Below are 15,935 nucleotides of genomic sequence, written 5' to 3'. Positions count from 1 at the left end.
TGTTGGTATGAAATAAAATCATGCTTACTTTCTGTTTTGTATGGTGGTGTTTTGTTCAAACACCCATTTCAAATTTAATTCCTCTTTGCCACATGGCCTCTTACAAAGTATTTAGATTTATCCAAATATGGTTTCCCTTTTCTCTTCATGTTTGTCATCATTTCCTCTTCTCAATAAATTTAAACCTGGATCTTGTCCATAAAACTGAAGTATCTAACTCACATCAGTGGTCTGCTCTGCAGCTAGTCTCAACTTAAATTTTATAACAGCAAAACATGTCAAATCAGGGTAAAATTTAAAATCAGTCACGCATAATCTATAAATCAAATTGCTTTAATCTATAATTTGATTCAATTATTGAACAAAATATAACTTTAATTTTCTTCATAAATCAGCAACTGTAAACATCTTTTGTACACCATCACATATGGAAATGTGTTACATAAAATTGCAAAGAAAAACATTTTATAAGTTAGACAGCTCTGAGAAACCTTTGCCACAAACATCCCCTTGTAAACTTCTAGTGGTTGATACTAGTTCACATTTTGACCTATCACCATAAAGTCATCGCGGTGTACGACATGAGGGAAAATATTTTGTGCTCAGCACCTCTGAGTGTTGTGTTAGAAGTGCCTGTGTGTTAACACGTATTTTTAAACTAAGCTGGAATGTGTTTTAATGACTTCATTAAAGTTAAAATAACTTGATAAAGATAATTAGGCCCTTCAGACGCCTCAAAACAAATGCGCCCCAAGTTTCCTTCATGTTTTCCTTCATCCTCATTTCTTCAGCTCATGAGTCACGTCTCTGTTTGGAAACTTGTGCAAATCTGTCAGTGGAATGTAGGTCTCGTTTGTCCAGCAGCGTTCGTCTGTTAGTGCTGACCATGAGGTACCACGCCAGGGGGGGTTCTGATGCCTCTGGTGGGCTATCAGATCGTTTCTTTTACAGCTTCGCTCTCAGGCTGCTGTTCCTCCTCCTCCCTCTGTTGGAATCCATCCTCAGCTGAAGAGGTCACGACCTCAGAGGCCTCCGCCTGAGATGTTATCTCCTTCTGTACCTTATCAAACTGGCTCGTTGCCTCATCCAGCTGGGAATTAACTACTTGGACCCATTTCTGCAGCTGCATGTTCAGAGCATCCACACCTTGGTGCAGCTTCTCCTGCCTTCCTTGTAGCTCTTCCAGCAGCTTCTGAGTGGCATTGGCCTTCTGCTGCCTCCTTAACGCAGCAGGAGCGCGCTGGCCTCGCATGTAGCCGTCAAACTGCTCAGGACTGAGGTTGAGAGCCGGTCCGTCCAGTTTCTCAATGAAAGCCACCGCACAGGACTGAAGCAGGGGACAAAGACAAGCTTGGGTTATCTCCCCAACTCTGCGGCGTATGAAGGACGAGCGCTTTCGTACACAACTTACCAAGTTTGTGAAATAGTAGCCGCTCTCTCCAGCCATGAGGCTGTGAGGGAGGCCAAAACGAATCATGTACTGCATGTTGGAGTGGAGGCGAGGCGGATTGGCTTTCAGCACCACGTACACCAGGCTCGTCAGGAAGTCATCCGCGTTAGCAGGCTCGTTGTTGGAGGTGGACAGCGCTTCAAAAATGTGCTGACTGCACTTTGACACACAGGCTAGCTTGTCCTGCGGTGCTCGCTTGGCATCCATTTCTATTATGGCTGATTTAAATAAAAAAAATAAAAAAAGATAAATGAACCATGACAATATTATAAACCCCTGGTTCTCAGGCACTTTATAACAAGAACCACAAGATATTTCAAATTGCGTCTGCCACAATGGGTTGGACTTCTAAGTTTTTTGTGTTGACTCTAGAAAAAACTATTAACTGTAACGATGGTTATTTTTGGTTGATTCGCTCCACATTAGTTTAGTTATTAATTTACTTTTCAAATTGTTGATAGTTACTAATATTTCCTCTGAGTGTCCCTTGTGCCACATTTTGAGAACCATGGCATCAAATTATTTCAATGCATTCACATGTCTTTAACTTCATTTAGTTGCTTAATGCTGTGACAGTTAAATAATTAAGCAAAGAGATGGACAACACTTTTACTCAAGTTAGTTAAAGACTGAAAGCTTCTAAATGTCCACAATCGAGTCAGTAAATGAGGTAAATCACCTGTTATGGCAGGCAGGAAGGGGTCGCCTGTGACTGGGGTGTCTTCATCCGGAAAAGGCACACTCAGCATTTGTGGTGTGACCCAGTTTAGGGAGCTGAAAAGAAAAATGATCAATGAGAAGCAAGACTTGAGAGCCAATGTTTAAGGAGTTCCTACAAAATTACCAGTTTAAAATGTACACATTTTCAAACTTCAGACTTTGCAACCTAGTTTCATGTATGCAGAGAAAACCCCCCCATAAATTAATAGGTTGATCTAAAGATCATCCGATTGAGGGCTTCACTAAAATTTCCACATGCACTTTTTAATGCATATGGAATCAGAATGTAGAATCTTAGGTTATATTTTAATTAGCAAAAATGATTTCTGAGGAAGAGGAGAATGAAAACCTTTTTCTGTATTCTACTTTGTTAAAATATCAAAATCTGGAAAAAATAATTCAAACCAATTCGATCTTTTTCCAGACTGTGAAGAAACCCCGAGTTTATAACTGCAGAAGGCATGAACGTCGCTAATTACATTTGGAGATGAGTTACTAATTTCTTAACAGCGTTACCGTATTCGGCGCTGAAGAGCCAGGTCCTTCTGTTCGTCATCACAGCTGTCATGGCAGAAAACCCATTTGTGCAACCGAGTCATTATAAGCTTCTCCACATGCTCCATTATCTGAGTGACCTGAGTCTCTGGGAAGCCTAAAAAAAAAAAAAAGACTACTAAACATCTTTCTTCTAGATTTAAGAAAAAACAGATCCGAACAAACTGCGACAATTGTACTCACTTCTAAAATATTCAGCAAAAGACTGATAGAAATCCTGGACAAGGTCCGACTGCTTCTGTACTTGCAGATTCTGAAAATGGTGCCAGGCTTTGATAAGGATGTCACTTTTTTTAAAAAAAAGGAAGCAACTATAAGCACAGATATTCGTGGACATAGTTACATGATAAGCCTCCATTGTGTTGAGGAAAGCTGTGCAGCGGGACTGCAGACGCTGAGAAGGTGGACTCCGCAGGATCTTCAGAAAACCGGTGAAGTCTCCGGGCTCAAGGCTCTCATAGGCTTTTAACATCTTAGTGTGGCTTTCAGAGGTCTCTGGAAAGACAAAAAAGTGGATGCAAGATCAAACAATCATCCACAAGATTATTTCTGCAAAACTGCACATGATCATCTCTAACAACTTCCAGGTTCGTTTAGGAGGAGTAGGAGTTTTCCAGCAAAACAAGCACAAACTTTCATGACGATAATATTAACCTATATAGCCAACAAGCAAAACGCTATGCGAGGAGGAAAACCTGGACACATCATTCTGACAACCTACCTGTTAGCTGACATATAACGACTTTACAGCCTTTAAGTTCTTATTCCATTATTTTTATATTTTATAGGGAATTCGGTCAAGCCCAAAACTGAGAAAAAGAAGCTTAGGACCTTAGAAGGCCAACCTTGGGGTTTTGGAGGTGAAGAGCTGCCCCAGAACAGCCGCCTCACTGTGCTTATTCGTCGACCCTTCTCAATGTTTTTCTTCTCCTCAAATTTGGAGAACGTGGGTGGGACTCCATCGCTGCTGGGTCTGTAAGGAGGATGGTACGTCAGGATCATGTTTCAAACAGAAAAGCTGATGGTGTGATATAAGTAAAGCGTCCACCTCGTGTCTTGTCTTTGTGATCCAGGCGGGCGTGATCTCTCTCTCCAGCACTTGGAGCAGAAGCCTTTCCACGCTGGGTTTCCATAATACCCACAGGCGTTCTTACAGAGCAGTTCCTCCTGGGAAACTCTGAGCCCTCTTTGTTTCTCTGTCCACATGATGGCGTTCTCTTAGGTCACCTTAATAGATGAATCATAAAGAGGTGTTGGGAAGAGAAATTAAGTGGCAAAATATTGACAGAAACCGATGCATGAACTCTGCACCCAGGCCTCCAACACAGTGTTCGTGTAAACATTTCATATAATTTCAGATTCCAACTTTGATTTATTTTAAACTCATAGTACAGATGGAGAGGTGGACAAATAGATAGAGGAGTGGATGGATAGACAAAATAATTGGTGGACAGACATGTTGGTGGACAGATGGACACATAGAAAAGTGGAAGGAATAATAAGACAGAAAATAATTATTTTTTCCAGATTTTTATTTTCTTTTTCTCATTCATGTTTACTTGATACGTTTGTAATCAGATTAGGCAGCTACATTACCTTGGATAAATAAAGATACATTTAAGTGGCTCTAAAAAAATAATTTTAAGAATTAAGATTTATTTTGCAAGAAACAGACAGAAGAGAAAAGTTGAACAAATTAAGATACAACCCCATAGATTTGACATCTTACTTAAGTTGTGTAGGCTGTAATACAACTTTAAATTTGTCGAAACATAAGAGTTGTAGCAATTTTCATCATCATAATAAAAATAATTATCATCACACTGCTATATTAATCATTTTCAACAAGAAATTGGTTAATAGTTTCAAATTTATAAGACAAGTGCCAGTATTTTTTTTACTAGTACACAAAATGACTGTGTTAGTCCTGAACAGGCCCCACTTTTGAAAGCTCTGATTTCATACATCTTTTAGGATAATATTCATAATATTATGGATTATTTTTATTGCTTTCTTCCTCTGAGAGAAACTAGGGGTAATCATTTTGATCTAAATTTGAAAACACTCATGTTGCAAACCCTTTTTATTCTCTCTCTGTTCTCCAGTCTTTCCATAATCTGTTGTCCAGTTATTGAGTTTATAAGATCTAAAATCTCTTAATCTCAGCCTGGTTGTACAAAACACAAATTCAGGAATGTTTGTTGTCTCAACTTCACAAGTTGTTCCAATTAAGATTAAATCAGAACAATGCTTCATCAACTTGTCTAAAACAGCAAGGATTGCTAATGGGTTTTTTTTTTTTTGACAAAGTGTAAAAAGTTTTGTTACTACTGCGGTATTGGTGTAACAAATGATAATCAGAGCTTTAGTTTTTATGGAAAATATGCATATCAATACATTAAATCATTGAAATGTTTATTTATTTCTGTAATTCAATTAAAAAAGTCAAACGAATATGCCCTTGGACACAAGGTGATTTCAAGGGTTATTTCAATTATTTTAACAGGTATTGCTTGCAAATAGCGAAAACCCCAATTTTTCTTTCTCAGAACATTTTAAAATTATAGAAAACTAATTTACGACTATGTCCTCACAATCATGTGGACCACTTGAGAGCTGCCCTGCAGTCGGTGACCGTCACTAGGAGGGTGAGCCACTAAAGTTTGCATTTCATTTGGAAGCTGTGGTCCCAGATTGGAAATGAGAAGTGGAGACACACACAATCCAAGTTGCTTGAGGTCAAGAATGGAGTTTCCACATTCAGTGATGATTTGGGGTCACATGTCGTCTGCTGATGTTGGTCCACTATGTTTAATCAATTCCAAAGTCAGAACAACTAGTGTTTACAGCGCTTCATGCTTCCTTCTGATGATAAGCTTTGTGGCTATTCTGATTTCCTTTTCCAGCAGTACTTGGCATCTGCCAACAGGGCCAAAGACGCCAAAAGCTGGTTCAATGACCACAGTGTTGCCGTTCTTGATTGGCCAGAAAACCGCCCTGACACAATAATCTTCAGAGAACTGTCAACATGAGAAGGTCGCTCTCAAAGCAACCTGGGTTTCCATTACATTCTGCAGAGCAGGGGCTGATCGCCTCCATGCCGCGCCGCACTGACTCGCAGTAACTCATAAAAGGGGGTCCAACCAGGAGAGACAGTATTTATTGAGGTGCACCTGTAATCTCAGACAGAAAACAGTCAGAAGCAACTTGAAAATAGTTGTAAGTTTAAAGAACTTCTAAGATTTTCTGGCAACATTTCAAACTACAAATAAATTCTACGGGGTTTTGTAAAAGCCTAAATAAATTTAATGCAGATTCCCTGGTTAAATAGCAAGTGAAGCTCTAGAAATCTTAGTTTATGAGAATTGGCGTTAGCCGTTTGCTAATCGCTATAAAGTCAGAGCGGCTGACCGTCAGCTGACGGTTGCTGGAGCTAATGCTGGCTGACTCAAAGTAACACTTCAACCTTTGCATAAAACAATCAATAAATCCGTCAATAAGTCATTGCTGCTCACCTGTCAGTCAACGAGCGGGGAGAATCATCCCAACCTTCAGCAGGTTTCTTCACTTAAAGAAAGGTTTCTGTCATAAACTCTTCATAATTCACTCAATCTCAGTAACAACCATTAAATAAGTCGATAAAGTACACGGAAATGCCTGAGGATATAAAATACCAATAAGGAAAATGTGATGTGCCAACGAAAAGCTAAGCAGATTTGACGCAGTCAGAAGTTCGACCACTTCTGAAACCTGTGGAACCGGAAGAACGTAGGAAGGAAACGCTGTGAAGTGAGAGACGCTTCAATGTAAAATCATGCTTTCAAAATAAAAGTTGTATGTGCGGTCGCTTCTTTAATCTGCCACAATTGCTCCAAAAAGATCTCGTTACAATTAAAAATAACTCATTTTTACGTTAGATTAATAAAATGGGTCATAATTGACTACTCATGTCTCTGTTAGATCATGGTCTTTTTATGATTGCATGTTATTCTGAAATCCCTGTAAGACATTCGTCTGTCAATGAAGAAGGCTTGACATTTAGAAGACAGGAATTTATTAAGACTCAAAAATGGTCATTATTCTGAGAACACTACACGTTTTCTGTGATATTTATTCAAAGTTAGTCATTAATTCTTATGTGAAAGCGGATAAAATATGCTGTTTTTACGACCAATATATTGTTGATGACAATAACCATAATATCAAAGTGGAGCTTAACTCAGTAAATTAGGAGAAATTTAATCTGAGATTAAAATATAAAAACAAAGCAAAAGACATATGACAAAAACTGAAAAACGAAAAAAATAATAATAATAAAAAAAATAGTCAGAGAATAAAAAAAAAACAGAAGAAATTTTCAAATAAACGTTCAGAAGTCATTTACAAGCTTTAAAGTTCTTTGGTTCTTGCCAAAAAGATTTAATCTTTTTGATTCTGACTTTTATTCTTGTAAAATCCTGAATATTGAAGGTTTTCACAAAAGTAAGTATTTTGTAGAGGTTTTGTACTCTACGTTATATATAAAAGTGAACATATTTGCATATTTTGTGTGCTTTTAATACTTTTAAGGTTACACCTAAATCTACCACACTTTTTCCTTCTATTAAGTTTTCCATTAATACAGTGATACACTATCAGCTACTTAGGGAAATGTCAGTCTAGCTTTCCCTCCCATGTGGAGGGTGCTGCGGTCTTTGCAGTATCCTAATGGTTGTAAATACACAATGAAGACCATAACATGGCATTTCTCTAATAAAATTCATTTTTATTGGTACGTAAAAATCTTAATTCAAAGATGATTTAAATTTTGTTTTTTATACCTGTAAACCATAATAATCATAACAATCTCCTGAAATATATCACCATGGGCAGTGATTCTATTAGTTTAATATTCCGTTACATCTTAATTTGCCTAGAATCATGGTCAATTATGCTTTTAATTTGAAAAAGTTTGACCGGAACACACCCCATTTTATTGTATCGTTACTAAGCAACGAAACGCTTCGCTAGTAAAAAAAAAATTGTCCCAACGGTTTTTGGTTTTGTTCCTGCCGCAAAACAGCCAAATAATTTGATAAGTTTAAGAGTGAAGTTGAACAGACTCAACTTGGAAGAATCCAGAAGAAACTTTTCAAAGTTCATCATCATAAAGTTAAGAGTATTTTGTCTTCTGGCATTATGTCAGCAAGCAGCGAGCCTACAGAGCATCCAACCTTGATAAGTGCAAAACAACAGCAGAACAGTGGATATGCAGGTAAGGAAGAACATGTCCAAACAACACATAGCATAACCAACGTGCATGGGCAGTCTCAAGTCTACACAGCAACCCAAGACACACTCTTCTCAAATGAGGCAGCTCGTCCTGCAATGCATGCCTTGGTGAGTATGCGTAATGAAATATTCAAATATATAATAACCTCAGAAATTCAGAGAGTGGAACTAAGCCTATAATATAGACAGTTATTTAAAGCGTTTCTTTTTTCTTTTTCTTTTTCCTGTTCAAGTAGATGAATACGGTTGTCAAACTAATGAAAACCCATAATTTACTTAAAAAATTTAAATATTATATGATAGTCATAAGGTTTTAGTTTACCTCATCACTGTCGGGATACCGAGTCCTCAAGGTAGCTCTGTCTGAGCATTTTGGGGTGGTAATTAAAGGGTTAAAGGAGATAGCCATTTCAAAGGTGCCATATCAAAGTAGAATAATGGAAATAATGGAAAGTTAAGTGAAATGGAAAAGTGTAGTTGAAAAAGTTATTTTTGAATTGATTTTTATTAGCAAAAAGAATTAAAATTAACAGGAATAATCACTATGTACTATGTCCCACAGTCTGTAAGCTAATGTTTACATATTCTTATGTTTTGAATAAAATTATACATTATACAGACAATTCCTGAGATGCAACTGCATATGGGTGTGTAAAAGCACAGAAAATATGTAATACAAATATTCCATTTATCATAATAAAAATATAATTTAAACTTTTACCGGTTCTCTTCTTGCTCTCATTCAGTCACTGGAGAGGGTCTTCGGGATGAATCCTGTCCTCCCTATCTATAGTCTGCAAGACAGCGATCAGCTTATTTTCCTCTATGCCTCGGCTCATGTTGGGATCATATTCAATCACACCTTAAATTCCCAGTACATTCTGCAGGTAAAAACACACGCTGGGTATTCAAGTTCTCCCAAATACGAATCATTATTTAATTTGAGGATTACAATGTGGTGAAAGTATCATACAAACAGCAAAAGTGCTCAAAACCCAATTCTACAACGTGCATATCTGGGTTGATTTCATTATATGCCACTACAAAGCAACAGACAGTGGGTTTTGAGTTGACGTGGCTTTCTAACATAAATTAGAAAATGATTTCAGTTGTAGATCTGGCTGCATTCTTAATGTTGTTGCCCTGCTGAAAGGTGAACGTCAGCCTTAGTGTCAAGTCTTTTTCGGAACATCACGGGTTTTCTTCATGTTTTGATCTAAAACATTACATTGCAGTTGAACGCTTATGGTCAACTGCCACTACCAGCTTGGTGATGTGTAGTATAATATTATGGTATGTTGGATACTGTTTCGCAATCTGGCCCAATCTGGCAATGAGCCCATGCACATTTCTTTGTTTGTTGTCTTACTCATTAGCATGTGTTTATTCCACTGGTTCAATTTTGAAACAGTGGAATAATAATCTCAACTGCATGGTGAGATGTTCTATCGTCTTTAGGGTCACTGCTGTCCTATCTCATGCATGTGTGTGAGTGAGGACAGACGCTGGATAGCAACAGTCGACAGAGGGCCAAGGAACATGGTGATTATATGGGACTCCTACTCTGGGTAACACTTCATTTTTTAGTAGATGTAGGTATTCCTTGTGTCCTGTCCTGACTATGATTCATGAGGCTAATCTTGTTTGTGATAAATCTTCCAGTATTCCTGTGAACACATTGTTTGAGTGCCACCCTGACAGCAGTGTTGCTGCTGTGGGGTTTTCAAATGACACAAAATACCTAGCAACTCTTGGGGATGCAGAAGATCAAGTGAGTATGAAAGGATAAGTGCTGATAGATTTATTAACAAATAGCAAATATTAATAAAAAAAACTTTTGAAAGCTGTATTTTTAATCAAATGCTCTTAGTGAGAAACCAGGTCTTGGTAATTTTGACAGCGGTTTACATGGTAACATTATCAATGCAACCTTAATAGTAATTTTTTTTCTTGCTGGATTTGACAACACTGTTCACAATGTGCATCTAATTATCTGTTATGATTGCAGCAGAGTGTGGTTATTTGGGATTGGACCAGTAAAGAGCAGAAATGTCTCTGCCATGTTGAACTCAATCCCAAAGATGGTTTTCAAGTAAGCATGCTTTCTTTTCTTCAATCATCTAAATCCTGTGTTTTGTATCGATGAGGTATTGGATTATGATGTTAATTTATTTTGCAGGATCACATCATCTTTAACCCAAATGATAGCACTCAGCTTCTCAGTGGCAGTAAAACTCACATATTAATCTACAAATGGGTATCTTCACATGATCGCTTTTTGGAAAACATAAATATGCAGCCGGCATAAAAGAATTTAGTGTATCTTAAAACCTTTTGTCTTTTTTCAGGACACTGAAGGCTTGAAATATTTTGCACTGAAGCTCAAGAAAGTAAACATATTTGTTGAAGGTTTATATTTAAACTATTGTTTGCTTGTTTTATCTAAACGCTGTTTCGTACGTTGCAGGTCACCCCGGCAACTGATCCAGATGTATCTGCTCAGCTTACTACTGATCCCAGTAAAAGCATCCCCTTTGCTGACTTGTGTCTAAATCGTTCAGTGTTTCACTGGAAAAAGCTTCAGGTCCTGAAAGCCATAGGAAGCTCGATTGTGGTGTGGGAAATTGGTAAAAACTTGATTGAAAAACAGTCCCAGTGCTTCGGTAGAATCCAGACAGTCCACATCCAACAAGAGCCCATCACTGTTCTCACCATAACTGACACGTACGCAGAGCCGTGAATATTCACTGTGTTTGACCATTTGCTTGTACCTCAAATTGACCTTGTAACCAGTTTGTTTATGTCGTCTGATCTTACAGTTATATAGTAACCGGTGACATACAAGGCAATGTCCGGTTTTATGACGAAAACTTCCTGCTTGTCAGCTGGTACACCGATTTCAACCAGGATCCCATAGTATATATTTCCTTTTCCAAGGAATTACCAAAAGAGACTAATGAAGAGGACTACTTTCAGGATGTGGACCCTTTGATTATCAGGTAGAAGATGTGCCCCTTAAAACCTTTCAAAGTTTTTAATGTTACAAACAAAAAACTGCTGTTTCATTGAGTTTATAAGACAAACCAACACAAAGTAGCAGACGACTGATTTTGATGGAGGGGGAAAAAAACGTGGTTTAAAAAAAAAAAAAAAAAAAACTTGATGAGAATAGCATGTATTTGTACTCCAGAGGCAGTAGAACCACCTGTTGCTGTAGTTGCAGCTGCATACATTGTTAGGTAGTTTGTAGTGTTAAGTATTAAGAGGCTGAACTTTTTTTTTTTTTGTCATTCTTCTTTTCAAAATAGCTCAGACTGAAAGGTAAGCTTATGTGCGCATTAATTTTCAAGTGTTACCATGTAGTCTCAAGCCAAGTTGCTTTACAACATGCATTCAGTGTTGTGGAAACTATTCCATTGCAGCTTTTATGTATTTTTAGGGTCATCATCCTACCGGACAATAAACGTCCACCCTAGCCTGTAGTTGTAGTTGCTTCTCTGCTTAATGCTCCATTAACCTCCATTTAAGGTGGAATCACAGGTCCTGGTAGGTTTTCAGATGTACCAGGTTCCTTTCATTGCTAGATAATAAATTAAACAGAGCTCTGTGAGATGTTCAAAGCTTGGGATGTCATTTTATAACCCCTTTTAACATCTTTATCCCTGGCCTGTCTGTAGCAGTCGTTGGTCTTCATGATGCCATTTGTTCACAGTTTTCTCTGAGGTCTTATGGATTTATGCTGAAATTAGTCATTTTCATTCCAAGTCACAGTCGTGGACCACTTTGTATTGTTCAATCACATAAAATCCCACACAAAATACATTGAAGATTGAGGCTGTAATTTGACAAAAGTATTTTTGCAGTGCGCTGTTTTTTTATTTTAGTCTCTTTCCTTGTAGGAATTTCATCACTTCCACAATCAATGCCAAAATCATGCATTTGAACACACAGACCGGAGTCATTCAGACCGTTCTTCAGAATGATTATGACCCTCTCCATGCACTGACATGCCATCCTTTTCAACCAGTTGTAGCCTTTGGCAACCTACAAGGCATGTTAAGACTATGGGATTATAACTGCAAAGCGATCATTGGCAACAGGATCTTTGAGACAGAAAAGCAGATTCAGTCTATTACCTTTGACCCAAAAGGTGAGCAGGTCTGCTTCTTGAAAGATGCATGAGACTGCTTCCTATGCCCTGATTTATCTGCTGTTTGCAATATGGTTGACATCTAAAATCCATCAGTTGTCTTTTTGTCTCTGCGCAGGTTTATTCTTGGCAGTGGGCTTTAGGACTGGAGCTGTTTACATACTGGATGCCACCACTTTGCAAAATAACCCTCAGGAAATCTTCAACTGCATTAAAGACAGCATCCATCTGATCACCTTCTCTCATGACTCGCAGTACCTTGCCACTGCAGTGAGTTTGCGTCATCAGGTTTTTTACTCAGTGAAACTAGCGATGCACCATTGATCAGCTGTTAAAGTTGCAGTTAAACTAAAAAGAGTGTCCTTATTTCCATCATTGACCACTGGTTTTATTCAGAAAAAGTGACAAAATGACTGGGCTTAATCTTCCTTGTGTCTCCTCGCTTCTAGGATGCTAGTAGAGTGGTATCGCTTTTCCGCAATGAGGGTCACACAGACTCTTCGCCTCGGTGGATGTTTGTGGGCAGGTACTGCTCTCACTACAAGCCCATCCAAGACCTTCTTTTTGGGGTTCAGCTGTACAGCGCCAAGCCACGACTGCTCTCAGTGGGACTGGACCGTCAACTAGTTAAGTCACACAGTTTATTTTAATGCTTTCTGATCCACTTATTGTTGCCTTTTACTTTACTTAATGTTGCGTTTTGTTTTGCATTGGGTTACTAAAAATTAATTGACTTTCTGATCATATTTTAATTTAATGAAGTACACTTGTACGTAACTCTGTGTATGTGTTGTATGGAGCAACAGGTGGAGTATGACTTGGAAAAGAGTGAAAGCAACAAGCTCCTCCTCATCAGCATAAAGCGTATAGAGCAAAGTGCCATGCCCCGGTGCATGACTTGGTATCCTTTTTTCAACCCAGAGGAGTTCCTTCTTGTCTCCTCAGACAATTACAAGATGAAACTTTTCAACAGCACAACCACGATGTGCAGGTCCGTAAAGTCATGAGACTAAATCTAATTTGTCACCTCAAATTACAGCGTAAGTAATACTTTTTTTTTTTTTTTTTTACAAAAATAGAAAGACACTTCTTGGCCCAACCTATGGTTCTCCAATTAGAAAAATTATAGTTCTTCCCAAGGCCACGGCATCTAAGACAAAATCACATCACCTGGCATTCATCACAGACAATATGGTCAGTGCTGGAGCAGTATTTTACTGTGGCTAATCTTTTAATTGTGAGATCTTTAAAAACTGAAACAGTGATTTCCTGTATCCTTCAGTTGGGTCTCCAGATTTTGCCAATGGACGGGAACCCCTACAAGTCCAGTGCTTTGATCTGCCATCCAACAGGCGTGTCTACCTTTTCCTGCTCCTACGATGGCAAGTTTGTCTTTACTGCAGGAGGATCTGACAGTAGTGCTCTGTCATGGAAAGTGAACTTAGAGTAAGTTTTGCTTCTACCAAGTCAGCAACCAGAGACAGTGTAAGAGCAGAGCCACGACTTGGCCTGAATCCTGTTTCTCTTTCCTGTTACCACAGCGTGCTGGACGCAGCAGCCGCCTTAGGCGGAGCGGACATGGATCCTTTTTATTCACTCATCGAGGGTGGAAGAGACGGCAGGTTTTACAAGGTGAGTTAAAAGTTAAACAAATGCTGATTCTTTAATTTGGCTTACCAGGAGAAGAATCATAATGTTATTATGTTAGCCTTAATTGCATTTATGTTGTGATCTGGGGAGCAGAGGAGTCAACTCGGCTTATCATCCACTCTGTGGGAATATCATCATATTGCCACTGAAACCTACTCTACTACTGACATGTGTGGAAGCACATCTACCAAAGACAGAATAACTCATGGCATAAAAATGAGCATTTTCAACGGTTGTCAGACTGGGAAAGCTGTGTCATATTTCAGTAACTTCTTTTGTGGCTCCTTAAGAAAACATTTCCAATGAGATATGCATGAATGATGCCTCCAGTTTAACAAGAGATTCCCTTTCACCCCCACCATGTTAAATTTCTTGGTGTTTGGGACAAAAATAGTGTTTCATCATATCAAGAAACACAGAATGTGCAGCCATTTTCTTTCTCTGGCAACAGAAATCCAAAATCTCCAGTAACAAGAAGCGTTTCTAGCTTGTATCGCACTCTGGGAAAACAACCCCACCCCCACACTGGAGGGTATTTTAATCATGTTTAAGGTGTCAATAAGAAAATGCACCGTCAGAAAGTTCAGAAACTCCATAAAAGACTGCTGAAGCTGAAATGTGTGACAGTTTTGTTCATTTGACAGCTTTGACATCTAAGAGAAAATCACATCACCTGATTGTACATCTCTCTGAAAGAGATGTACAATTCAGTCTTTATTTGAAGCTCATCCTCATGTACTTATTTGAGTTTCTGGTCTTTACAAGATAGAGACAGAGATGTACACCTATTTGTAAAGCCATTTTTTTATTTTATTTTAAGAAGACATTCTTAATGTTTAAAGCATTTGCATCTTTAGGAAATGGAGGACTTTTTCTTTTACTGCCAAATTCGTCATCAAGGCACTGACATGATGAAGAGAATAGAAGTATCTACCAAAATTCCTCTATCAGAAGTTCCCTTTTTAATGAGAGCTTTGGGACACTTTCCAACAGAACAAGAGGTATAAGAACAATACAACAAAAAAAACAGTTTCATTCATAAGTACTTTTGTTACAGTTCAGTGTGTTATCTTTATCAGATAGAAGACATGTTCAATGAGATCAAATTCAGCAGATATGCTGAAACTGGAAAGTATGTGACTGATATTGACCTGGAGGACTTCATCAAGCTGTACATCAATCATCGACCAGCCTTTGGCATCTCCAGTGAAGAGCTTCTTCAAGCTTTTAATGTTCTTGGAAAAAAGAATCTTCTCGGGAACCCTATAATCCAGAAAAGTGAGATGATAACATTTCTACAGGCTCGAGGTACGCAGACACTTCATCTTTCTGTTCGACTGTTTTCACCTGTGTAACTTTTGCATGAAAGAGGACCCTCCTCTGTTTTAATGGCCATATAAACTTATTGTGATCTGTGATGTGAACCACAGGAGAGCACATGACAGAAGAAGAGGTAGCAGATTGTCTTACCACCCTTTTGGGCGTCAATGAAAAAGAAGGAGAAGAAGAAGAAGAAGAAGAAGAAGAAAAAGAGGCACTTGGTGAGCAAATCAGAAACAATGAAAACAGAAATAATCGAAGCCAAAATCAAACAAGAAAAAATCTTGAAAAATAGCCATCCCTTTTTAATGTGTCTACACAGCTGAGGAATGTTCACTGGGGAGTGTGATCCCAGAAAGGATATCTGTGGAGTTATTTACACATCAGATCCTTGGCTTACCATTGGGGATCAAGCAGAAAATCAAAATTTCCTCTCAGAAATGATGACATCAACAACCTGCTAGCAAGTCATGAAGAATATGTGTTCAAGATTTTACCTTTGAAACTGTTTCAGGATTTCCATGTATAATATGTTCTTACATTTCTACTAAATGTTTATATGTGTGCTCTGATTTAAAAGAAAAAAATGTGAATTTTGAGGGCATCTTCTAGACAAACATGGGTCAGATTAGTTTGAAATGTAGGTAGTATTTGAAAACATAGTTTACTACAAAGATTACAAGTAGCGTGATTTTTTTCTGACACCTTTTTAATTTCAAACACTAAAAATATTGCAACTTAAAACAAAAAAAATGTCTAATGGAAGTCTAACTGAAATGACAATACATTATAAAAATGGACTGTGTTTACTATTAAAAC

At 38.1% G+C, this 15,935-nt stretch overlaps 2 protein-coding genes across 3 annotated transcripts; one reads left to right on the top strand and one right to left on the bottom strand.

Annotated features, from left to right (window-relative positions):
- Positions 1 to 317: 317 nt before the first annotated feature.
- LOC106951453 (rab5 GDP/GTP exchange factor-like) lies at positions 318 to 6,509 on the bottom strand. The gene is made up of 9 exons (XM_015039006.1): positions 6,241 to 6,509; positions 3,774 to 3,952; positions 3,571 to 3,698; positions 3,069 to 3,220; positions 2,909 to 2,978; positions 2,687 to 2,822; positions 2,130 to 2,224; positions 1,412 to 1,668; positions 318 to 1,327 (listed from the first exon to the last, which is right to left on the bottom strand). The coding sequence occupies exons 2-9, from the start codon at positions 3,929 to 3,931 to the stop codon at positions 932 to 934; spliced, it is 1,392 nt and encodes a 463-aa protein (XP_014894492.1). The 5' UTR covers positions 3,932 to 3,952; positions 6,241 to 6,509; the 3' UTR covers positions 318 to 931.
- Positions 6,510 to 7,781: 1,272 nt separating this feature from the next.
- cfap251 (cilia and flagella associated protein 251) lies at positions 7,782 to 15,636 on the top strand. Of its 2 annotated transcripts, none has more exons than XM_015039005.1 (20): positions 7,782 to 8,104; positions 8,743 to 8,883; positions 9,455 to 9,564; positions 9,659 to 9,767; positions 10,008 to 10,088; positions 10,176 to 10,253; positions 10,345 to 10,386; positions 10,464 to 10,720; positions 10,816 to 10,995; positions 11,896 to 12,146; positions 12,265 to 12,416; positions 12,596 to 12,772; positions 12,953 to 13,137; positions 13,226 to 13,340; positions 13,429 to 13,592; positions 13,688 to 13,778; positions 14,654 to 14,797; positions 14,876 to 15,104; positions 15,227 to 15,304; positions 15,436 to 15,636. In XM_015039005.1, the coding sequence occupies exons 1-20, from the start codon at positions 7,904 to 7,906 to the stop codon at positions 15,558 to 15,560; spliced, it is 2,910 nt and encodes a 969-aa protein (XP_014894491.1). In that variant the 5' UTR covers positions 7,782 to 7,903; the 3' UTR covers positions 15,561 to 15,636. The 2 variants fall into 2 exon arrangements, with proteins under 2 accessions (XP_014894491.1, XP_014894490.1); XM_015039004.1 differs by having other exon boundaries at positions 10,005 to 10,088.
- Positions 15,637 to 15,935: the final 299 nt, after the last annotated feature.

The sequence above is a fragment of the Poecilia latipinna genome, unplaced genomic scaffold (genome assembly GCF_001443285.1).
Source record: "Poecilia latipinna isolate Pla-1442-1.1 unplaced genomic scaffold, P_latipinna-1.0 Scaffold460, whole genome shotgun sequence".
Classification (NCBI taxonomy): domain Eukaryota; kingdom Metazoa; phylum Chordata; class Actinopteri; order Cyprinodontiformes; family Poeciliidae; genus Poecilia; species Poecilia latipinna.
This window is presented reverse-complemented; position numbering and strand designations above follow the sequence as displayed.